The sequence below is a fragment of the Scyliorhinus canicula genome, chromosome 11 (genome assembly GCF_902713615.1).
Source record: "Scyliorhinus canicula chromosome 11, sScyCan1.1, whole genome shotgun sequence".
Lineage (NCBI taxonomy): Eukaryota > Metazoa > Chordata > Chondrichthyes > Carcharhiniformes > Scyliorhinidae > Scyliorhinus > Scyliorhinus canicula.
Window position 1 is genome coordinate 9,481,045 of NC_052156.1, and position 25,703 is coordinate 9,506,747.

General features: G+C 45.0%; 1 protein-coding gene across 1 annotated transcript in view; it reads right to left on the reverse strand.

Annotated features, from left to right (window-relative positions):
• Window positions 1-25,703, reverse strand: part of LOC119973751 (coatomer subunit gamma-1) — a 79,118-nt gene that overhangs the window by 10,412 nt on the left and 43,003 nt on the right. The window contains exons 11-21 of the mRNA XM_038812173.1: window positions 25,035-25,102; window positions 22,473-22,661; window positions 19,630-19,725; window positions 16,590-16,833; window positions 15,352-15,427; window positions 5,943-6,046; window positions 4,694-4,819; window positions 4,062-4,130; window positions 3,819-3,961; window positions 2,526-2,697; window positions 819-916 (exon numbers count right to left, since the gene is read on the reverse strand). Coding sequence (XP_038668101.1) covers window positions 819-916; window positions 2,526-2,697; window positions 3,819-3,961; window positions 4,062-4,130; window positions 4,694-4,819; window positions 5,943-6,046; window positions 15,352-15,427; window positions 16,590-16,833; window positions 19,630-19,725; window positions 22,473-22,661; window positions 25,035-25,102 — 1,385 coding nt within the window. The remainder of the gene's footprint in view (window positions 1-818; window positions 917-2,525; window positions 2,698-3,818; window positions 3,962-4,061; window positions 4,131-4,693; window positions 4,820-5,942; window positions 6,047-15,351; window positions 15,428-16,589; window positions 16,834-19,629; window positions 19,726-22,472; window positions 22,662-25,034; window positions 25,103-25,703) is intronic.

Sequence of the window (25,703 nt, forward strand, 5' to 3'; positions counted from 1 at the left end):
AGGGAAGTATTCAGTATGCCTTCATAGCCACATTATCTTTCCGTCATTTTACTTGCAGGGAATCCTGGGCACACACTCCATGGTACCTCTATTCCTGTACAATTCTCAGTATACTCCCATTTTTTGTGGCTTCCCTCACCTTCCTGGCCTTTCCCAATTGCATTACCACACATTTCTCCAGGCTGTAATCCATTTGCCTCTTCACTATCCACCCGAGCAGTCCACTGATATCCTGCTACCTACATGGGTTTCTTCCTCGCTATCAACCGCATGACTAATATTTGCAACACTGTTGGAAAGGCCATTTTTCAGTTGAATCAAGATCCCATCTGCCTCCTCAGGTGAACGTAATAAAATCCCGCAGCCCGTGTCTGCGTGGGTTTCCTCCGGGTGCTCTGGTTTCCTCCTGCAGTCCAAAGACATGCAGGTTAGGTGGATTGGCCATGATAAAAATTTCCCCTTGGTGTTCAGGGATGTGCATGTTAGCTGGCGTTGCGGGGATAGGAAGTGGGCTCCTTGGTAGGAGCCTTTCCTTGGTGTTCTTTCAGAGGGTTAGTGCTGACTCGATGGGCCGAATGGCCTCCCTCTGCACTGCTTCTATGATTGATAACTATTTAAGAAAAGTAGGGGGATTCGCCCCCCCAATCAACATTACTAAAGTAGATCTGGTCAGCTGACTGTGGGATTGTGCTGTGCAAAAATTGGCTGCAATAGACTTAAGGAATCAAAGATTCTAAATGAGTAGAAATGCTTTTCTTCTCCTGCATCAGTAAGGCTGGACTCAACTGGGTGTAAAGGATTAACGCAGTTCCACTTACCACATACTCATCTTCATATCCCTCCTCGTCAGCTTCTCCTGTGTTAGGGTCACAATCTTTCACAGTGAACTTTAAAGTACAGCTAAACGTACAGGACACTAACGGAAAGAAAGTTATGATCAGTAAGTTTAAACAGGGCTCAGAGGAGGCATGTCACATTCATACATTGAGGGAGACAAAGTGGCAAATGTTAACTTGGGTGCTTGCCACAGCATCCTAACACTGCACGAGATAGGTGGGCACTAAATATTCAACAGTTTCAATCTTTAAATGTCAACTAGACTGTTGTAACTTCCTCATGGTTAATCGTAGACATATCAGATGCAGGATTATCCACAGTTCCCCTGCGGGTCCAGAACGCGGTGTTGTGTTTTCCCTGACCCACTGTATGTGGGTAAATTGAACACAGACTGACAAATATGGTCCAGGGTGGGTGAATTAGTGGAGATCTAATTTAATGGTGGAAAAGCTGGAGGGATTGAATGACCTAATCCTCCTCCTGCGATCCTGTGGCAGTGGGTACTCTGGCGCCAGGCTTGAACCCACAGCTTCAGCTGCATTTGTTATTGAGAGTTGGAGAAGTGGCTATAAATGGCTTCAGCTTCCCCGTGCTAAAGGCAGGGAAATGAACATCAGTCAGGGATTGCTGGATAAGTGATCCCTGTTACAAAGTGTCACGAAGAGCAGTGATGTGTATCTCTAGTAAAGGTGTGAACTCCGCTGTCGTATCCCTCATTATTCCTGCTGACAATCAACGTCTCTCACAGCTGAACATTTCTCCCAATTCAGCGATAAGACTAAATCTTATTTAGAGGCTGCAAATATAATTTTTTCTAATTTATTCCTGCACTGAATGTGACTCGCTCTGGCAAGACCAGCATTTGTTGTCTATCCCTAAATGCCCTTGAGCTGAATGGCTTGCCTGGAACATTTCAGAGAGGGGCAATTAAGAGTCAACTACATTGCTGTGGGTCTGGAGTCACATGTAGGCCAGACCAGGCAAGGACGGCAGATTCCCTTCCCTAAAGGACATTAGTGAACCAGATGGGCGTTTACATTGGTGACAGTTGTCATGGTAACAGATTTCTTAATAGATTCCAATGGCAGCTGCGTGGGATCTGAACCCAATGTTGGTCCCCGGATTACTCATCCAATTGCACCGCCGTCTCCACAAAGTGTCCTCCTGATGTTCTTGTGAATTTGAAACGAGTCACATAAATATCAAGTCCCGAGTCAGAGAGTACAGCAGAGGACCATGGAGGAGTGGAAAATGGGAAGGAAGGTGGTGAGAAGAGACCTGACAGGATACTTGTACCTAGGTCAGTCAGCAGGCAGAACTCAATGTTTGAGGAATGTCCGTCTCCCCCCCCACTGCCAACCTCGGAAAATTAAATGCAGAGGGGCCACGGTTCCTCTCATTTCTGCCAATGATATCAACACAATCCAGGCAGAAGCGGCTGAACTAGGGCAAAAAGATCAGGGTATTTTAAACGCAACTGAGTTGCACACAAAACCATTAGTATTCTGCTCAATCCTTTATGCTTCATACGATTAGGCAAGTTAACTTTAGCAGTAACTTGGAAGTGCAAGCTAACCAGTGCAACGCCAAGCACATTTTGGGCGCAGTCGGCTGATTGTACTTTACCCTCGGCAGTTACAAGTCTCAGCTACACACAATCCTCCAGGTAGCTGCAAAGGCTTCCTCACCTGCTGTTGGATCCTCTTCCGGTAATGCCACCAGCGTGTAACAGATGCCTGGCTGGTTATATGAGAGGCTGGCTGCTGGGATGCAACACACCACTTCGTAAACTTCTGTGGGCTCCATCTGCACTGTCACGTTTTCCAGGATTTGATCATTCAGAGTATTGGTACAATCAAACTGTACAGAACAAACAGAAAACCATTGAACAAACACGATTCAATCAGAATGCCATCGTACGTTTTTCGGAACTCGCAGTCTGTCCGCTGCCCCTGCATCGGTGACCCTCAGCATTGGCTTTCGCACACAGCTTAACCAATTAGGGGACGTTGAAGAGTTCAGATTCCTTTCTCCTCCCTCTCCAACGAAAGGCAAACCCTCCCCTCTACTATTACCAAGTACTGACCGGAACTTTTAATCCCCACTCCCAGTCACTTCACATTTATTCATAGTGGTTAACAACAAAATCTGAACTTCACGATATGGGTAATGCCGATGTAATCCCCCAGGTTTGTGCGTCTGTGTTGGTCGGAGTGCCCTGGAAAAGGTCACTGCCTGGAGCCTGTGCAGTGCATGTTAATTGGTCAATATTTATCATCAATCAGCATCACAAGAAACTACCTGGGCATGATCACACAGCTGTCTGTGTGACTTTGATGTATGCAAAGTGGCTGCTACCTTTCCGGCGTTACTTTTCAGAAGTACCCCAATGGCTACAAAGCACTGTGGGACACAGAGGATGTGAAGAGCGCTATATAAATGCAACCCTTTCTTTCTCTGTAAGAAGTCTTACAACACCAGGTTAAAGTCCAACAGGTTTGATTCAAACACGAGCTTTCGGAGCGCGGCTCCTTCCTTCACCTGAGGAAGGAGCCGTGCTCCGAAAGCTCGTGTTTGAATCAAACCTGTTGGACTTTAACCTGGTGTTGTAAGACTTCTTACTGTGCTCACCCCAGTCCAACGCCGGCATCTCCACATCATTTCTTTCTCTGACATCCCTGGACTCCAGGGTGTACGGCTCCTGAGATATTACAACAGTGACTACACGTGAAAAGTGCTCCATAGGCTGGAACATTCGCTGGGAGGTCATGAAAAACTGTGTATAAATGAAAGGCAAGCCCTTTCATTCCTTCACTGCTGTTTTCAGCTCAAATCAGAAAGTTAAATGGTCAGCACTGAGGCTAAAAACAGCACCCACCTAGAAGCACAGGAGGAAATTGTAAACACAACGATTAATCATTCTGCCCAGCCCTAGGACACAAGCAGAGAGGATACACCTGCGAGGTGTGGGAGTCACTTACCTGGAACACAATGTGACCCGCGAAGGTGTGTTTGGTGCAGCGGATATAATACTCTGTCTCTGATTCTGTGAGGGGGACGGGGTTGGGTGATGACTTGAAAAGTGGGCCAAGCTCTTTGAGCTCTGGGATAGCAGCAAGTTGTTCTGAAACGGAGTGAGAGTCACATTTGTAGGTGAATGCACCAGCACTGGAATCAATTGCTGTTATTTTATAACTACTAGAGTCATAGCCATCCCCACCTACCTTGGAAAATCTCCTGTCTGCTTGATGCCACCTTCTCTGGCATTTTGAGTGCAACTGCTGGAGACATTTCTGGAATAATAAAATACCGGTTACAATTCAACAGAGCGATAGAGAGAAGGACTGTTGGGGGAAAGGAAAGATTTTCTAGAAAAGGTGCCCCCTTTTCGCACGTGCCCAAGGACTTAATTTCCAGAGCAATTCACCAAGCTCCTCGGTGATTACAAGAAGTTGTCTGTCTTCAACATGGTTTCGAAGGGGCGAGGAAGAAAGAAAAAGACCCAGATTCAGGCATTTTTCAACAGCCAATTGACCCACATCTGTCCTCACCCAAGGCAGAGAATAACTCAAGCAACCTTATGACAAGCTTTTTTCGATAAAATGCAACACCAACAATACTGCCATTTCTGGGAAAACCTCAAAAACCCAGCTGCTATCAAAAGGGCATTCAAAATAAAAGAGGAGGAGAATCATTCAACTTTACGTTGCTCATTCATCTGCGGGGAGCAGGAGAGAAATACCCTGGCTCAGACAAACTGTCTTTCAACTGAATCCGGGATTTCTGCCTCTGCCTTCCGTGAAGCTCGCGATACTCCTGGGGTCAATAGATGCTGCTTCGGGGGAAATGCACCTACCAGGCTTCTGTTCAGAGATGGGAGCCATTGACAGCGGAACTGATTTCAGGTCAAAGGGTTTTTCAGTCGGCTCCAGTGTGTAGTGGTGTAGTGCTCGCTCCAGGCCGGGAATGGATACTTGCAGACCTGGACAATGAGAAATTACATTCCTTTTTAAATGTGCCTGGCATGCACGGTAGCACAGTGGTTAGCACAATTGCTTCACAGCTCCAGGGTCCCAGGTTTGATTCCCGGCTTGGGTCGCTATCTGTGCGGAGTCTACACGTTCGCCCCATGTCTGCGTGGGTTTCCTCCGGGTGCTCCGGTTTCCCCCCACAGTGCAAAGATGTGCAGGTTAGGTGGATTGGCCATGATAAATTACCCGTAATGTGCAAAATTGCCTTTAGTGTTGGGTGGGGTTACTGGGTTCTGGGGATGGGGTGGAGGTGTTGACCTTGGGTAGGCTGCTCTTTCCAAGAGCCGGTGCAGACTCGATGGGCCAAACGGCCTCCTTCTGCACTGTAAATTCTATGCAACACACGTTGAGTATTCTGTAATCTAAAATTTGAGATACATTTCATTCTCGGCCATGTTCTTCATACTGCTACTAAAGACACTGATGGTGGAGCACAAAGTGTCACCTGTCACCTCACCCAACTGAATGTTAGTTATAGTTCAGCTTAACTAGTTCAATCTCTTTACCCCCACCCCCCATTTGGTAGTAATGCCTTCACAAAAGCTCTAAAATTCCCCTCTAAACCTCCCCAACCCCTCACCTCTGAGTATCTGTCTTAATATTTCATTGGTTAGTTTGGTTTTGGTTTGATGTGGTCCTGTGAAGCTGGAGGTTATTTTACTAGGTTAAGTATATGATTAGTACATCAGAGTTATTTGACAAGATAGGACATAGAAGCATAGCCCAAACATCTCCTCACTCTACATGCAAACATGCAGAAGTCACTGCCTCGTCCTTAGGAGTGGGATCTCTGGTTAATCTTTCCAACTCCCTCCTCTCAGCAGAGACTCGGAGGCCAATTCCAGCTCTTACGGCTGACATCTGTTACCTCATGCATGAAAATAACTCAAACTAGAGAAGATCAGGGATGGAAACCAGCACTCTCTTGGGTTCTGCTACGGCAACACAGAGTGGCTTATTCATTCACTGAACCTTTAGATGGGGTGGGGTTTGCAGCTGATGTTTATGATCTATTAGTGTGTTAAGATTGGGAAGACAATCAGTACCAGAGTTTACACATTTGAGGCACCTTACCATTGAGGATGTAGGCCGAGTTCAGAGCCTTCTGCTTTTGCTCCAGCACACTTTGGTAGAAGGTGGCTCGATCTCGCACCTCATTATCATCATCCATCATGCATCTGTGCAGAGTACAAGAGCTGCATTACAACATTTAATGGCAGGATGGCCAGTGCCCAGAGGACACAGATTTAAAGGTAACTGACAAAAGAACCTGGGAAAGTTTGGAAAAATGTTTTTTTTAAAACACACCAAGTTAGTTTGGTCCTGTAAGGTGGATGAAGCAAATTCAATCATAGCTGTCAAAAAGGAATTTGATAAATAATAGAAAATAACATATTGCAGGGCTCTGGCGTAAGAGCAGGGGAATGGGTCCAGTTTACGCAGAGGCCAGATGAGCTAAATGGTCTCCCTCTGTGCTCTATGATAGAACATAGAACATAGAACAGTACAGCACAGAACAGGCCCTTCGGCCCTCGATGTTGTGCCGAGCAATGATCACCCTACTTAAACCCACGTAACCCATATACCCGTAACCCAACAATCCCCCCATTAACCTTACACTACTGGCAATTTAACATGGCCAATCCACCTAACCCGCACATCTTTGGACTGTGGGAGGAAACCGGAGCACCCGGAGGAAACCCACGCACACACGGGGAGGACGTGCAGACTACACACAGACAGTGACCCAGCCAGGAATCGAACCTGGGACCCTGGAGCTGTGAAGCATTGATGCTAACCACCATGCTACCGTGAGGCCCCAAATGATACTAAGAGATGGACTAGGAACTTGCGTTGATGCTTTTGAGGAAGAAGATATTGAGACTGACTTTGGACGGACATGAGCGCACACGCAGAGCATAAAACCTTTAATTACAAGCATTTTATTTATTTACTTTTATTATTTTTTTCATAAATTTAGAGTACCCAATTACTTTTTTTTCCAATAAGGGGTAATTTAGCATGGCCAATCCACCTAACCTGCGCACCTTTTGGGTTGTGGGGGTGAAACCCACACAGACACGGGGAGAATGTGCAAACTCCGCATGGACAGTGACCCAGGGCCGGGATTCGAACCCGGGTCCTGAGCACCGTAGTCACAGTGCTAGCCACTGCGCCGCCCCAATTACAAGCCTTTTAATCTATATTTTGGATCATTCATCTTTAGCAACAGTACAGCATTTTAAACAAAGGTCCATATGCCCTGGTTTAAGATCACAGCCAAGAGGACAGACAGGCATTGGAAACCGGTCAGATCAGGATTAATCCTCCTTCCAAATAGGCCCCTTCAAAGATATCACCAACAGAGGAACCGGAGGCTGAGTTTGCCAGCCCTCCAGGGTTAAGATGGAGTCCCCAGGAATTGAAGATTAATTTTGGGAAACTGTTGTGAGCAACCCAGAACAACCATAGAGCTGGTAAAAAATAAAAAAAAATGTGCATTTCACATTTTCTTTGAACACTAACGTGTAATATTAAAAGTATTGGAGGAGGGAAAAAGGCCGTTTGACTGACACCAAGAATCATCCAAATGGGTAACTAATAGTTCAAATTAGCATGGGGAGGTCGGGTGCATGATGAGGATAGAAGGTTGGGAAACGGGGGGCACGGTAGCATAGTGGTTAGCACAGTTGCTTCACAGCTTCCTGGCTTGGGTCACTGTCTGTGAGGAGTTTGCACATTCTCCCTGTGTCTGCGTGAGTTTCCTCCGGGAGCTCCGGTTTCCTCCCACAGTCCAAAGATGTGCAGGTTAGGTGGATTGGCCATGATAAATTGCCCTTAGTGTCCAAAAAGGTTGGGTTGGGTTGGGTGGGGTTACAGGGATAGGGTGGCAGTGTGGGCGTAGGTAGGGTGCTCTTTCCAAGAGCCGGTGCAGACTCGATGGGCCGAATAGCCTCCTTCTGCACTGTAAATTCTATGATTCTATGAAATCAATAGTGGGAATGTGGATTGGATATGGCAAATGTAAGATACAAGGCATATTAGACACTGAGGGGACTTGACAGGGTAAATACTGAGAGGATGTTTTTCCTTGTGGGGGAAAGTTAGAACTCAGAGGCACAGTCCCAGAATAAGGGTTGTCTATTTAAAACCGAGATGAGAGGGAATTTCCTCTCTCAGCAGATGGTTAATCTTTGGAATTCGCTAGTCCAGAGTGGTGTGGAGATTGATCAAGCCTCAGATAGACTGATGCCTGAACTGAAGGGGTGCCAAGGGTTACAGGGAGCAGACAGACATGTAGAGTTGAGAACAAGGTCAGATCAGCCATGACCGTATTGATCCCCAGAGCAGGCTCAAGGGGCTGAATGCATACTGCTGCTCCGATTTATTATGTTCTAGTGAGGCTGGCAGGTCATGTGATGAATCCTCCAGGAATACGCCAAGCAGAATGGGCAATCCTACTGCTAACATTGGGAGCTCTAATGAGAATAACGAGGGCCAGCAAAATCTCGAGTGTCCCAGCTATTGTGTTCCTGAATTCAGGTCCTCCCAGGCCAGTCTGAAATCACACAGCATCAATTGTTCCCAGTGATTCTGCTCAGGGATTTCTCCCTTGTCCTCAGTGGCATCACAGAGCAGTCTCAGGTGCAGGCAGAAAAAAAAAAATTTTTTCCCTGAAAAACACATGAATTTGTAAATATAGCTTTTATTTGCCCTATCCCACAGCAAAGGATTTTGATTACAAAGTCCTTCCCTATCTAAAGGCAGAACAAGGTTGATTCCTACCATTACTTCCAGCTCCTTTCTTCAGAGTGAATTAAGTTCCAGTGGAGCAGCAAAAAGCAAGCCTCAGACTTGCGCAGGTATGCAGAACCAATTAATTATTCCAATAAAATTCTACTTTACTCACCTAACAGAAGAGGCTGAGCAAATAATGTAGATCTCCAACTAGCCAATGAAAGGAGCAAAGAGTAGTCCGGAATGTTTTCCAGCAATGAATGTCCTTACTTATTTCTCAAGATAATTAGGTGAAGAACAGAGGAGGCCACTCAGCCCCTCGAACCTGTTCCACCATTCAATTAGATTTTGGCTCATCTTCAACCTCAAAACATCACCCTGCTCTATCTCCATATCCCTAGATACCCTTAGATCTATCAATCACACCTTGAATACATAATCGAATGAGCATCCACAGCCCTCTGGGGTGGAAAATTACAGAAAAATACAACCCACAGAAATTTCTTCACAGCTCAGTCCTAAATAGTTGACCCCTTAAGCAGAGGTCATGATTGCTAGTCCCAAACTCTTCCATCAGGAGGGCATCCATTCTGGCAAATCCTCAAAGAATTGTGTGTGTTTCAATTAGGTTTTTTTCCAAATTCATTTACGGGATGTTGACGTCGCTGGTTAGGCCAGTATTTATTGCCCATCCCCAGTTGCCGTTCAGAAGGTGGTGGTGAGTTGCCTTCTTGAACCGCAGCAGCCCTCGAGGTGTAGGTACACCCACTGTGCTGTAAGGGAGAGTGTTCCAGGATGGTTGCCCTCGTGAGAGTGAAGGGACGGCGGTATATTTCAAAGTCAGGGTGGTGAGTATCTTGGACAGGACCTCTAGGTGGTGGGGTTCCCAGGTATCTGCTGCTCTTGTCCTTCTAGATCGCAGTGATCGTGGGTTTGGAAGGTGTTGCCTAAGGAACCTTGGTGAATTACTGCAGTGCATCTTGTAGGTGGTACACACGGCTGCCACTGTGCATCGCTGGTGGAGGGTTTGAATGTTTGTGGAAGGGGGAGCAATCAAGTGGGCTGCTTTGTCCTGGATGGTGTTGAACTTGTTAATTGTTGTTGGAGCTGCACTCATCCAGGCAAGTGGGGAGTATTCCATTACACTCCTGACTTGTGCCTTGTAGACGGTAGACAGGCTTTGGGAGGTCAGGTGCTGAGTTACTCGCCTTAGGATTCCTAGTCTTTGACCTGCCCTGGTAGGCACAGTATTAATGTGGCTAGTCCAGTTCAGTTTCTGATCAATAGTAACCCCCAGGATGTTGATTGTGGGGGATTCAGCAATGGTAATGCCATTAAATGTCAAGTGGCGTTGGTTAAATCCTCTCTAGGAGATAATGTTAATAATCTTTATTGTCACAAATAATACTGCAATGAAGTTACCGTGAAATCTCCTAGTCACCACATTCCAGCGCCTGTTCGGGTACACGGAGGAAGAATTCAGAATGTCCAAATTACCCAACAGCATGTCTTTCGGGACGTGTGGGAGGAAACCGGAGCACCCGGAGGAAACCCACTCAGACACAGGGAGAACGTGCAGACTCCGCAGAGACAGTGACCCAAGTCGGGAATCGAAACTGGGACCCTGGCGCTGTGAAACAACAGTGCTAACTACTATGCTACCGTGCCGGTTATTGCCTGGTACTTGAGTGGCGCGAAAGTAACTTTCCACTTGTCAGCCAAAGCCTGGATATTGTCCAGGTCTTGCTGCATTTGGAAATGGACTGCTTCATTATCTGAGGAGTGACAAATGGTGCTGAACATTGTGCACTCATCCGCAAACATCCCCACTTCTGATCGCTCTATGAGAGTTCCAAAGACTGACAACCCTCAGAGAAAACAATTCACATTGATATAATAATCAAATATATCAAGCACATTTATGGTAAATGCTTATGCAGAATTCATAAGTTAGTTTTCAGGCTCAATGGGTTAATATTTATTGTGGAATTTTGAAGAATTTGTCCCAACACACTCATTTTAAACATTTATTTCACTTTTGTCTACTTGTGAATCTGCATGTTTCCACATTACCTCATCCAATTAGCTGAAATAATTTCAGAATCATTCCCCAAAGATTCAACAGGAGGCAGTCACAGGACTTGAGCAAGTTCTCTCAGGGGATTGCAGTCAGATCGACTAAAGTTTTAAAATCTCGAACAGCTGGTTCCATTCACTAATTCTCTCACAATTGGGAGACCTATGGCGCTCTCGAGACTGAACAAACATATACAGTTTGGAGGTTCCATCAAACACCTTTACCAATTAAAACATTGTCCGACTGGAACGCCTTTTAACCACCTGAAGATCATAGAATTAAACAGCACATGAGGTGGCCATTTGACACCTGGCCTGTGCTGGTCCTTTTGAAAGAAGTATCCCCAATTAATCCCATCTTCAATCCACACAGCTCTGGCAAATTCCTCCTCTAATTATCCACTTTCTTTGTGAAAGTTACTATTGAATCTGCTTCAGTCAGTTAATTCCAGATTATTGTAACCCGTCGTGAAAAAATATTTTTTGCCTGTTGCCTCTGATACTTTTGCCAGAAACCTTAAATCTGTCGCCTCCGGTTACCCTTCCTTCTGCCAGCAGAACAGTTATTTAAACAGATATTTATTATATCAAAAACCTTCATGATTTGGAACACCTCTGCCCCCCCCCCCCCCCCCCCCCCCCACTGCGCTGGAAAATGCCTGATCTCTGTTCTGCAGTTTCCCCTGACAACACCAGAGATCAGAAGCCCATGCTGAGGACAGGAAACAGCGTGGCATCCGAGGTACAGGAATGAACAGGTGCTGGCTGAACCCTGCAAATCCAAATGATCTCGGCATGTATTTAATACCGGTCCAAATCTCTCTTGTGTTAATACCAACTGCCTTCGCCATCAAGATAGATTTATCTTTTCAAATTGTCGAAACAAGTCTTTTAAACGAGTTATGATGTTGGGTAGCCCTACGTCTGATCCTTCAGGTTTGAAATTCCAAGTGCTTGTTTAGCACACTGGTTTTCACACACAAAATTGCCACTCGAACATGTTTGATACAGTCATAAAACCCATCTAAAATAATTCCTGACATTTAATGGAAAACGATATCATTAAAATATAGTGCAACTTAGTAACAGCTTACAGAGTTTAAAATTATCACAGCAAATTTCAGCCTCTCCAGATTGAATATAAATCAGTAACCTTCACAGCATCAGGGGTTTATTGAAAGAACAAATGGGCTTGTATTTATAAGCCTTTGGGATGTCCCAAAGCACTTTACAGCCAATGAATTACTTTGAAGTGTAGTCACCGTTGTCACATAGGCAAATTCCCCACAGCAAATAGAAATAGCTGAAACCATTTCGAATTCAACAAATGTATTTAAGCCAACAGATTTAAAAATGTCTGCCAAGCTTCCCCTTTTTGTACTGTTTGGCAGCCTTAATGGGACCAAAACTCTCGGGCATGCAGCTTGTGCAGCTGGCTGTAAATTCTCCTGGGGTTTGATAATGCGGCATGAACTCTGGGGCTGAGAGGAGATTGTGGTTACCCCCCCCCCCCCACAACCAAATAGATGGAGCCTGCCCCACGCTGCCTCCCCCCCCCCCCCCCCCCCATCAGACAACTTGCTATCGACACAATCTATTGGCCAGGAGACCCAGTAGGACAGGTCTCAACACACCGGAGGCAAAAAGTCTTACATTACATAGCACGTTTCATGATTTCAGGGGGGCATATTTAATTGGTTGAAGGTGCTTTGGGAAGTGCAGTCAGTGTTTTAAATAGGAAACGATTTGCTCACAGCAGGGGTCCCACAAACAGTAATCCTATAAATGACCAGGTAATCTGATTTTACTTCAAGCGATGTTACTCGTCAGGTAAATATTGGCCAAGACACTGGGGAGAAACCTCTGCTGTTCCTCGATAGTGCCATAAATCTTTTACGTTCACTGGAGAGGTTCTGCACTTCAACTGAAAGAAGGCACCTCCAACAGTGCACCTCTCCTTCAGTATAGCAGTGGGAATGTCAGTCTAAATAGCAACTGTTTTAAAAAAAAAAGGCAAGATCATATTTCAGGAAAATTTTATTTTATCATACTGCACGAAGCAGAAAGTTTTCCCCCCTCTCACTTTTCCTTCAATTAGTTAAGAAATCAAATCAAATATAATTATAAAAAAACAACTGACAGTGATATTGTGTAACTGATCTGTGGGCACCAGCAGTACTTTCTAACACCAATGTTCGACATTCACAGTGATCCTAGGCGCCAGGTTGTTTATAAGACTTCACCAATAAACACTCTTTAAATGTGCAAGTACATTTTGAGGTGTTGTTCATTGCAGATGGAGGAGTTTTGCTGCAGAACTGTGGTTTTTCTGCCTATGCTTACAGTCATAATACATCAACCGTACATTTAAAAAATGAATGATCACATCCCCATGATCTGCTAAAATCGCATCTGCTTTCCGTCCCCTGGATTCTACTCGAGTAATTTGTCCCGTGGTAAAATGTAATTCAACCTATTCTTTCAAGGCCAGCACGTGTTGCCCATCCCCAATTGTCATTGAACCGAGTGGCTTGCTGGGCCTTTTCAGAGGGACTTTACAAGTCACATTGCTGTGGGTCAGGAGTCACATACAGGCCAGACTGGGAAAGGACAGCAGATTTTCATTTGTGAGCCAGATGGGTTTAAATTCCACCAGCTGCCGTGGTGGGATTGAACTCGTGCCCCCAGAACGTCAGCCTGGGACTCTGGATTACTGGTCCAGTGGCATCACCAACATGCCATTGTCTCCTGCCCCACTTTCACAAATGTAATGGCAATCTTTTCATGGGATGTTGGCATCGCTAGCAGGATTGTTGCCAGATTTTTATTGAACTCAAATTTCACCATCTGTCGTGGCGGGATTCAAACCTGGTTCCCCAGAGCATCACCCTGGGTCTCTGCATTATTAGAACATACAGTCAGAAGGAGGCCATTCGACCCATTGAGTCTGCACCGACCCACATTAAGCCCTCACTTCCACCCTATCCCCGTAACCCAATAATCCCTCTTTGGACACCAAGGGCAATTGTAGCTGGTCCAATCCACCTAACCTGCACGTCTTTGGACTGTGGGAGGAAACCAGAGCACCCGGAGGAAACCCACACAGACACGGGGAGAACGTGCAGACTCTGCACGGACAGTCACCCAGCGGGGGAAGCAAACCTGGGACCCTGGCGCTGTGACGATACCTCTGCGCCACCATTTCCCACAACAGTAGGTCAGGCAACCAAATATTTAGTCAAAGTAGTAGTTTTTAGAGTTTTAAGCTTCTTAAAAGGAGAAGAGTAAGGTAGAGAGGCCCAAAGGTGTAGTGAGAGAATTCCAGATCTTAGGGACTAAGGGAATGAAGGTACAACATCTAATAATGGAACATTGTAGCTGCTCAACCAGAATTAGAGGAGTGCAGACATCAGCAAGGATTGTGGCTGGAGGTGTTTACAGAGATAGCGAGGGGTGAGGCCAGGATGATTTGAAAACAAACATGAGAATTTTAAAACCAAGACGTGATTGTAAGCCAATGTTGATTGGTGAAAACAGGTACGATAGGAAATGGGTCTCGGTGTTAGGATACAGTTAGCATTAGTGAACCCAGGTGAGTCTTTATGACAATGCTGTGGTTACATGTGCACCATGTACTAATAATAGCTTTTTATTCCAGATTTATTTAATTAAATTCGGCAGGGGCCACAGTGGGATTTGAATTAGTGTCTCCAGATCACTGATCCAGATTTCTGGATTACCAGTCCAGTAACAGAACTGCAATGCTGTCTGCACGTTCTCCCCATGTCGGCGTGGGTTTCCTCCCACAAGTCCCGAAAGACGTGCTTGTTAGGTGAATTGGACATTCTGAATTCTCCATCAGTGTACCCGCACAGGCGCCGGAATGTGGCGACTAGGGGATTTTCACAGTAACTTCATTGCAGTGTTAATGTAAGCCTACTTGTGACATTAATAAAAGATTATGATTATTATGCTACCGCAGCCACTGGCTAGCATAGGTCACTGGCTGGCACCCAGGACGGAGAACCTTGACTGATCCTTTATTTATTTCTCCCCATTTCTAAATTATCCCTCTGCGAGATCAACTAACAGATGAGAAACTATAAAGAGCAATCGCTCATCTTCCTTCCACCACTCCCCCAACAGATATCTAAAAACACAGTATTTCTATTTGCAGCGAGCCGAGCTCCACATATTTTATTCTGAACAGTCGGCCACATTGCCAACCACCGGAGAATAGAAATGGAACCAAGGGAATAGCCGCACAAAGTCGCGATTAAGTAGAAACACTTGCTTCAGAGCTTTGAGTATTTGTGAAGCTGCCGTTGTATTTCTGAACATGGTAGAAATATTCCACTGCATCCTCAGGGATCAGTAACATTATACTGAATAATGCACCTGCCCCCTCCAGAACAGCATGCTTACAGAGAGTAGGTAAATTATACTGGGAGGGTTAACAGGACTGCATGCCCGACAAGAGGGAAATAGAACAGATGGTCACTCAGCCCTTTTGAGCCAGTTCCACCATTCAATTATAGACTTCTTTCTAAGTATACATATCACAGAAATCATACTAAACAGAGTTATCTGCACTGTATAGCTGTGGCACTGTGTTAATACTGGGCAAGTACGATTATAAAATAGGGGTCATCTGCATTGTGCACCTTACCTCTTCAACAGTATGCTTACACTGGGGTATATTTCTTCATTCTGCGCTCCAAACTTCGCTAAAGCACTCACAGCAGCTAAAAAAACATTTCAAGACAGAGAGAAATACAATTCTTTAATGAAGGTTTGCAATAGGGGCTGGTTTAGCTTACTGGGCTAAATCGCTGGCTTTTAAAGCAGACCAAGCAGGCCAGCAGCACGGTTCGATTTCCATACCAGCCTCCCCAGACAGGCGCCGGAATGTGGTGACTAGGGGCTTTTCACAGTAACTTCATTGAAGCCTACTCGTGACAATAAGCGATTTTCATTTTTCATTTTTTCAATACTTTCAGGCGCACCTGTTAAGTACAAGTCAGCTTGAATGCAGCGAAGGCAAAATTGAGCTCTCCAGATTAACAAGGCAACTTCTCTTGCATTTCTCATTTGCGATGAGTGTACAGGACTCAGTGCAGCTTTTCACCGACACTCACAGGAAACTCCCTTACCCGTTCCTTGCATAAAGTGCAAAGATCAAAGAGAAGGCAGTTCACCAGTCAATCCTCCTGCTGAATTTAATATCTACTCCCACGTCATTGATACACCTGGATTGCAGAATGTACTATCTGTAGAATGCAATATGTATCTCACTAAATGTAGTTTGTTGGGGACCACATGGCTGGGCACATTCCAATGAGAAGGAACAAGAGTTTCCACGGTCATGGGATCACCATTCAAGGCACCACCTCCAAGTCTCACATGATAATGCTTTGGCCATGTACACTATTCCTTTATTATCTCTGGGTCAACAGCATGAAATTCCCTATGCAACACCATCATGGAGCTACAGGAGCTTGTAACGACTCATCACCATAACACCACAAGGGAGGAACAGTGTGGGGCTTCAGCAATGGTAAGGACATTGAATGTCATGGGGTGATGATGGTTAGATTCTCTCGTTGGAGATGGTCAGGTCCTGGCACATGTGTGACATGAATGTTACTTGCGACTTGTCATCCCAAAGCAGGATATTGTCCCGGTCTTGTTGCATTTGGACATGGACTGCTTCAGTATCTGAAGATCACATATAATGTATTTTGTCCATTATGTGCCACCAGAAGCCCACTGACAACACTCACCTTTCAATCACACCAGTTTTCTTTCTCCTCCTGTTTCCTGCTTGATGATCACCTTGTTAAGCATTCTGCGATCCCAACTTTACATAAGAAGTCTCACTGACAGCGGACACAAAGTTCAACTCACCTGCCCGGACCTCTTCATTCTCCAGGATGACCCGGTTGTAGATGAAGCGAATGTATTTGGAAGGGTTGGGGGTTCTGGCCCCTTCTCTCCCGAGCAGGTGAAGGATGCGGGTGGCGAGGACTGTAAACTCACAGTCCTCAATGAACTCGCAGAGGTGAGCCAGCCCAGTCTCCTTGCTCTCTGGGTTGTCCTCAATGATACAGATGATGCAATCCACGATGGCGCGCTTGTACTCAAATCCACCCTGAGGGGAAAATCAGAAGGCTGTACATGGGCCAATATTCCAATTACTCCACTGTTCATGGAGTCAAAAGACATCTGTAGGCTGGGCAACGATGGAATATAATTCCATGGCAGAGTAAACAAAAAATCCTCAGCTGATTTACTTAATGGAAATCTTGAACAAATATGGGAGGTGCCTCCCTGGAAGGTGGAGATTAAATATTAAAAGACACTTCTCCAAAAGTACTATAAAACATGCAATATTAAGGCATAAATAATACCCCCCCCCGCGCGGGGTTGGACAAGCGTATTTCTAAGACCTATAACCTATAAATATTTTCAGATTGTGGCTCTCTAAGTACTCATTTTAAATTATATTATAGACTCTATCTCTATTGTTCATTGGCTGGAGAGCTGCCCAACCCCTGGGAAAACCTTGCACACATTTTAAATAAAAAATACTCTTCCTCTTGTTAGGCTGAAGGAACCTGCTTTGAATGCAAACCATTATACAGCAAATAGACTCTACAGTGTATTAAGCAGAAGACTATACTATTTGAATAATGATCCCAATACATTCAACAAGATGCCCACCTACACTTTAGCAAAAATAGCTTACTTTTATCCCTCTGTATTTTGAAGCCTAATAATATAATTGTAATAATAATAGCACAAACGGGTTAATATAATTTCATGAAGTTCCTTTCTTAAATGGTTTAAAATTTCTGTCAAAATAGCAGCGATGGGAATTCCATATATGTTAATAGGGCTGTATGCTAAACACCACATAAAGGTGATTTTTGTTTTTACTCCACTGGTGTTCTAATGGCCCTCCCACAATATTTTAACTTCTTTCCTCAGTTTCTACTTTTCCCATGCCCCACCCAAGCAGAAATCTTCCCGCAGCGTTCTTCCGATACACTTAAGGCACAAGGTGCAGAGGCCAACTGAATGACATATGCTCAGATTTTTAACTAGGCACAGCATGTTTCTCACCTCCTGCTCGCGCCCCTCACACAATCTTGGGGCAGCTAGGCCAAGATCAGGAACTCACAAGGGAAAACATCACGAGGGCAAGCCCGAGGGCCAACTCTCCAGGACACTGCTACGTTGCACTGACAGCTACTGTCTTTCAAAATGACCACAGACTGGATGACGGTGCTGCTGAGAATGTGTCTGCGCAAACGGACAATCGTGGACATAATTTTTGAACACGTCCCAGTAAATCTCCCATTAACTTTAGAGCAGAGATGGAGAAGGAAAGATTTAATAGGTGTTCAATTTGTGAGGGGATTTTGATAGAATAGATAAGGAGATACAGTTTTTATTGGGAAGGAGGATCGCAAGCCGAAGGTTCTTAATTTTGCAAGAAATTCAAAACAATATCTACTGCTACAAAGTAATAAGGAACGTAATTTAAAAATCACCACAATAAAGAGCAGTTGGGAGAAATCGATGATTGGAATATTGACTTCCAGAGGGTAGGGTACAATTATGAAAAAAAAAATGAAAATGAAAAATGAAAATCGCTTATTGTCACGAGTAGGCTTCAATGAAGTTACTGTGAAAAGCCCCTAGTCGCCATATTCCGGTGCCTGTCCGGGGAGGCTGGTACAGGATTGTGTGACATCTTAGATTAAGTATATTTTAACACTTGTTTCTTTTCATAGAATTTACAATGCAGAAGGAGGCCATTCAGCCCATCGAGTCTGCACTGGCTCTTGGAAAGAGCACCCTACCCAAGGTCAACACCTCCACCCTATCCCCATAACCCAGTAACCCCACCCAACACTAAGGGCAATTTTGGACACTAAGGGCAATTTATCATGGCCAATCCACCTAACCTGCACATCTTTGGACTGTGGGAGGAAACCGGAGCACCCGGAGGAAACCCACGCACACACGGGGAGGATGTGCAGACTCCGCACAGACATTGACCACAAAGCACCATTAAAAATGCACTGGGCCAAAATCTATCCCCCAGTGTTAGAATTTAGGGTTCCACATCCAGCACAATACTGAAGTGCATTCAGCGAATTTGAAGTGGGCTGGGGCCAGGGGTTTAAAAAAAAAAAAGAGGGGAGCGGAGGGGAATTTTTTTTTCCTTTACTCTTTCATGGGATGTAGATGTCACTGACCAGCCTCTGTTGCCCATTCCTTGTTGCCCCTGAACTGAGCGGTTTATTGGACCATTTCAGAGAGCATTGCTGTGGATCTGGAGTAAAATGTGGGCCAGACCAGGTGAGGACCACATATTTCCTCCCCCAAGTGACATCAGTGCGTCAAATGTTAAACAATCGAAGATGGTTTCATGGTCACCATTACGAAGACTAGCTTTCAATTCCAGGTTTTATTTATTGAATTTTGAACTCCACAGCCACCAAAATGGGATTTGAACCCATGTCCCCACAGCATTAACCTGGTCCTTGGGATTACTAAATCCAGTGAAATTATCTCAATGCCACCATCTCCTGCGCAGCCAGTTATGGTGATCTGGAGGGAAACTGCCTTAAAGGAAGGCGGAAGCTGATGCAACAGACGGGAATTAAACATGTACTTGAAATTAAAGGGTTTGCAGGATGGGAAAAAATTGAGGGAGTGAGACTAATTGGACAGGTCTTTAAAGCAAATTAGCAGGCGCACGATGCACTGAATAGTTCCCCACCTTTGTAGAGTTCTACAAAGTTATCTGAGGAATACCATGGCAGCAGGAAATCCGTCCATAACCATTCACAAATTTCATTAATAAAAACTGTAAACATGATTTTTATTTTAAAAGTGTTATTTCTTAGATACTTATAATTTTATGTGAACATACCTCTTCTCGCAGCATGGTGAACAGGAAGTTCATCATCACGGAGTGCTTTCGTGGGTACTTCTGACACAGAGCACTGATGGCCTGCACTACCACCACCTAAACACACAGGATCATCAGGAGAACAGTAAGCAGCCAGTTAGGAGGGGATTCTCTCCAAACTTCATTGTTTTCTTTAAATTAGATCTGAAATACTTTAAAATAAGAAAGCACAACAGCGCCTATACTTTCCAAGGAAACTAAGGAAATTCGGCATGTCCATATTGACTCTTACCAACTTTTACAGATGCACCATAGAAAGCATCCTATCTGGCTGCATCACAGCCTGGTATGGCAACTGCTCAGCCCAAGGCTGTAAGAAACTACAGAGTCGTGAACACCGCCCAGTCCATCACACGAACCTGCCTCCCATCCATTGACCCCATCTACACCTCCCGCTGCCTGGGGAAAGCGGGCAGCATAATCAAAGACCCCTCCCACCCGGCTTACTCACTCTTCCAGGAGATACAAAAGTCTGAGAACACACACAGACTCAAAAACAGCTTCTTTCCCACTGTTCTTCCCCAGACTCCTAAACGACCCTCTTATGGACTGATCTGATCTCTTTACACATCTCCTCAACTGAGAAGTACTACACTCCTGTATGCTTCACCCGATGTCTGTGTCTACGTACAATAAACAAATCCAATCCAATGATCCTGCATGGGTCCCATAAAACCGGACACTGGCTGGAAACAGGGATGCGTTGGGGTGGGAGGGGGTGTGGAGGACATGAGAGATGCAGCCGATGCGCAGCGCACCAAAGTAACTGCCAACCATCAAGAATCAGACCTGATACCTTCTGGACCCTGGGAAATGTACTTAAAATGGTCAGCTGTGGTTCAGTGGGTAGCACTCTAACCTCAGTCGGCAAGTTGTGGGTTCCAAACACTTGAACACAAAACCTGAACACAGAAACAGTGCTGGTGCTGAGGGAGTGCTGCACTGCCGGAGATGCTGTTCAGATGAGACGTTAGACAGAAGCCCTGTCTTCCCTGCCAGGTGGTCTTAAATGATCAACTGCCGCTATATTGAAGAGGTGCAAGGGCATTCGCCTCAATGTGCTGGGCAGCAACTGCCCCTCAATCTGCTTCACTTAAATTTGAAAACAAAAAAAATCTGTTTTTATTTTATAAAGAGATCATCTGGTCATCATCATATTGCTGTTTGTGGGACCTTGCTGTGCATAGATTGGTTGCTGCAGTTTGTCTTTTTTTCTTCTATTGACGACTACACTTCGAAAAGCACTTAATTGGTTTAAAGTGTTCTCGGATATCCAGAGGTGGTGGAAAGCTCTAAATAAGTACAAGTGCTTGAACTGTACTTAAACCAGCGCCTGGCAATTGAAGGAGGTGAAAGTGGTCAGAGTTCCTGAATTTAATTGCCATTGAATGATCTCTCCTAGACATTTGTGTACGTGACAAGAATAGGCTTAGTCTCATCACATCTCCTGTTTGAATCACTTCCCTGATGGCCTGGTGACTAAATGTACACAGGATGTGCAACTGGGCCCAGGATTTATTCCCCAATCTGTGCTGAGTTAGTTGATCTCAGCCAGGGCACACATATAGTGACTTTGTGGCCCTTGATCGGGGAGGAATAATCATTTTGGTTGTCCGCTCCTGCCCTCTAGCCAGGAACCCTGTTGGAAAGAGACAATGAGTGCATGCTTGCCCATATTTACTGTTTGGTGGGTATATAGGCCTCCTAGATGGGGAACCAAAGGGACTGGGTGGCACTGTGGCACAGCGGTTAGCACAGCGTCAGGGACCCGGGTTCAATTCCAGCTTGGGTCACTGTCTTGTGTGGAGTTTGTACATTCTCCCCATGTCTGCGTAGGTTTCCTCTGGGTGCTCCGGTTTCCTCACACAGTCCAAATATGTACGGGTTAGGTGCTAAATTGTCCCTTAGTATTCAGGGATATGCAGGCAAGGTTATGGGGTTACAGGGGTAGGGAGGTGTAATTGAGTGAGTGGATATGGGTAGAGTGCTCGTTCGAAGGGTCGGTGCAGACTTGATGGGCTGAATGGCCTCCTTCTGCACCATTCTATGGGATTCTATGGACTATACCCAGTGATGCATAACCTTCCCAACAGTTAATGATCAAAGGATAGAACATAGAACAGTACAGCACAGAACAGGCCCTTCGGCCCTCGATGTTGTGCCGAGCAATGATCATCCTACTCAAACCCACGTATCTACCCTATACCCGTAACCCAACAACCCCCCCCCTAACCTTACTTTTTTAGGACACTACGGGTAATTTAGCATGGCCAATCCACCTAACCCGCACATCTTTGGACTGTGGGAGGAAACCAGTGCACCCGGAGGAAACCCACGCACACACGGGGAGGACGTGTAGACTCCGCACAGACAGTGACCCAGCCGGGAACCGAACCTGGGACCCTGGAGCTGTGAAGCATTTACGCGAACCACCATGCTACCGTGCTGCCCTAGATACGAGGACAATTAAAATATATATATATATACTTAACTAATTAAGATAGGCATGCTAGACCTGTAAGGCAAAGCTTGATAAGCACAATGAGAAAAATAATAGAAATATATGGTGACAAGGTGAGATCAAGAAAGATGTGAGGGGACTCGAGGAGCACAAATACCAATATAGGCTAGTTAGGCCAAACAGCCCGGCCCCGTTCCTGTGCAAAGCAAAAAGCCCTTCCTTTAAAAAAAAAGGTATAAATGCACTAACAGCATATCGGATTCATATCAGAAATACTGGACATGGGTGAAAAGGCACAGTTTTACTGGGTCCCATCGGTGAACATCGAAGGAGAAACGGTTACCTTGAACTCGTCTGAAATTTCAGACATGAAGGAAGAGATCTGCTTCATGAGGCGGTCAATGCTGCTCTCGCTGCCCGTTTTCAATAAGGTGGTGATGGCAAGGGTGGCAATGCTACGGTTCGAGTCAGTCACCAGGTTTTCCAGATCCAGGTTGCACGCAGTCACAGCTGATGGGTGCTTCATCGCTACCTGAAAAACAAGTGTTGCGGCTGTTTTTAAAAAGGACTCAACTTCCCATCAGCGTGGTGACACAAGCTTTTCGCTTCTACCCGATTAAAGTCACTGACGGCGTGTTAATAAATTCCCACTAAATAGGGCTTGCCAGGGATTCAACCAGACAGTCAATGGTTTACTGATTTATGATTTTCCTTTCATCCCATGCTACAAATGGAGTGCTTTAGGCATAGAGTAAACAACTGGGGTGATTTCAAGTGGCAGAGAATGAACTTTCAGATAAAGTCAAAATATCCTGCAGCGCCATAGGGAAATGGGACTCATTAAATAGCACTTGCAAAATGCCATCACAGCTATGATGGCCAACTGACCTTCTCTGTGGTGTACAACTCTGTGGCCCTACAGAGACTACTTAAGTAGGACAGCCACCTCTTTGTAGCACGTATAATATTGAGAACTAAATGTAGGCTAAATGGAGTCTGCACGTTCTCCCATTGTCTGCCTGGGTTTCCTCTGGGTGCTCCGGTTTCCTCCCACAAGTCCCGAAAGACACATTTGTAAGGTGAATTGGACATTCGAAATTCTCCCTCTGTGTACTCGAACAGGCGCTGGAGTATGGCAACTAGGGGATTTTCACAGTAACTTCATTGCAGTGTTAATGTAAGCCTACTTGTGACAATAATAAAGATTATTATTATACTACTTGAAAATTCAGTATACTGAAAGGACCAGGGTCATGAATATAAACTAGTGAAAGTAAATTTGGGTGAGATGCCAGAAGACATCTGCTGATTGTCAGGGGACATAAATGTCTGCAGCTAATAAGAAATTTTCGGGGTGTGCTAAATTTGTTGGGTTTGTAGCACTGGAATAGTAAAGAGACAAGCCTGCGTGGTCCTTGGCTTTTCTGAAGTTTCCAAAAACGTACCTGTGTTTTACTGGAACAAGGCACTAACACTTCAGATTCTGGCACTAAGGTCTCCCGCGTGTAATGCTGTGTTGTTGCACCCTTCATTTTAATGAAGGCAGCATAAAACCAAACCAACAAAATCAAAAGCTTTTCGAAGAATAAATCCCTGGAGATTTTAACTAACCCACAGCCCCCGCCCCAGTTCAAATAAAAAACTACTGTCTGTGTGGAGTTTGCACGTTTTCCCAGGGTCTGCGGGGGTTTCCTTCGGGTGCTCTGGTCCACAGTCCAAATGTGCAGGTTAGGTGGACTGGCTATGCTAAATTGCCCTTTAGTGTCCAAGGATGTGCAGGTTAGGTTGCCGGGGTGGACGAATGGCCTCCTTCTGCTCTGCAGGGATACTATGATTTTGTGAAAAGTCTAGCCATGTCACTGGACTCAACTAGCATTTAATAATAATCTTTACAATAATCCTTATTGTCAAAGTAGGCTTACATTAACACTGCAATGAAGTTACTGTGAAAAGCTCCCAGTTGCCACATTCCGCCACCTGTTCTGGTAAGAATTCAGAATGTCCAAATTACCTAACAGCACATCTTTTTGTAGGAATTCACCAGTGAGTGGATGTGGTGAGGGGAGAGAAGTCAGAGGCTTGAAGGTTCAGAACTTTGAGACTCCATCATAATCTCGGCCAACATTATAGTGCAGTACCAAAGCAGGGCTTTCCTTCCGGCTGCCTACGCATGAAATTTTCTATTGAAATTCTCTCCCTATATCCAAAGTAATATTTATCCCTCGATTCACATCAATAAAGCATTATCACATTGCTGTTAGCGTGTGTTCCGTGCGCAATTTGGATGCCGCAGTTCTTACAGCAGCGACTACACTTTAAAAGTAGTTCATTGGCTTGAGAACATCATTAGGTTATGGAAATGCACTACCTTAAGTAGATAAGGACATGGTGTTTAGTAGCAATGGCTTCAGAATATCGTTTTATGACACTAATCATTAGCTATGATAGAAGTAACCACTCGAGAGAGCGATACTGTAGAAGGTCAGGCACCCCAGTTTGTGCCTCATTGCTACAGCAATCAATAACTAATCTCACTTCTGTGCTCTTTCCCTGTGTCACCATTCAATTCCAATGTTTATCTACTCTTGCATTAAAAAGATGCAATGATCTCTGCCTCAATTACTCTCCATGGGAAAGTATTCTGCTCTCCAACAAATCAAGAATACAGAATTTCTTCCACGTTTTAAATCAGACACCCCAACACTCAATCCCGATCAGAGGAAATAATTCATTAAAACCTTCATCATTTCTAAAGAATTTCTACTTAATCTTCCATCAATTCTCTTGCACTCCAGTACGTCTTCATAACTATAATTTCCCATCACTGACAGCATCAAAGAGGCATAAAGGAAGCTCTGGTGTGAAGGTGCAAAAATCTAGCGCCACTCTTCAAATCTCCTCTTACCTTGTTGAGTGTCCTCACTGCTGCGTATCGCAGGGCGGCCTTAGGTGAACTGCAGAACAACTGCAGCACTGCAGGGAGAGAGAGAGAGCGAGATCAGCATCAAATGTCTCAGAAACAGCAGAAATTGCTGGAACTTGTTGCCAAGTCACCAAGTCATCAGATGTTGCTAAACTTAACCCACCATGCGGGGTTATGAAATGATAATATGTGGCGGTTCCATTTTCTTAATACAAACAAGTGTAAACTTGTAATAAAAATGGTGCAATATGGGCTGGTTTAGATCGTACAATGCAGGAAGTGTCTGCTATTCTTCAGGCAGTGAGTTATTATCCCCAGTTGCACTGTGGGTGTCAGAGATAGTCTCGTCCATGTCCTTGCTCTTCCCTATTGCCTCCTCTGACCCTACAACCCTCCAGGAACTACTTTTTCTTTTTCCACTTCCTTTGCCTCACCCCTGGCTGTCTAGGCCCCCAAGTGCTGAAATTCCTCCCTAAATCTCTCCACCTCTCTTTCTTTCTTTAAAACTCTCCCCCAAACCTCTTTTATTCAGCATTTGGTCACCCATCCTAATAGCTCCTCCTTTTCCTCAGTGTTGATTTTCCTCCAATTGAGTTCCTTTAAATATCTTGGGACCTTTTACTACACGAGAAGCACAAATTGTTCTTGCAG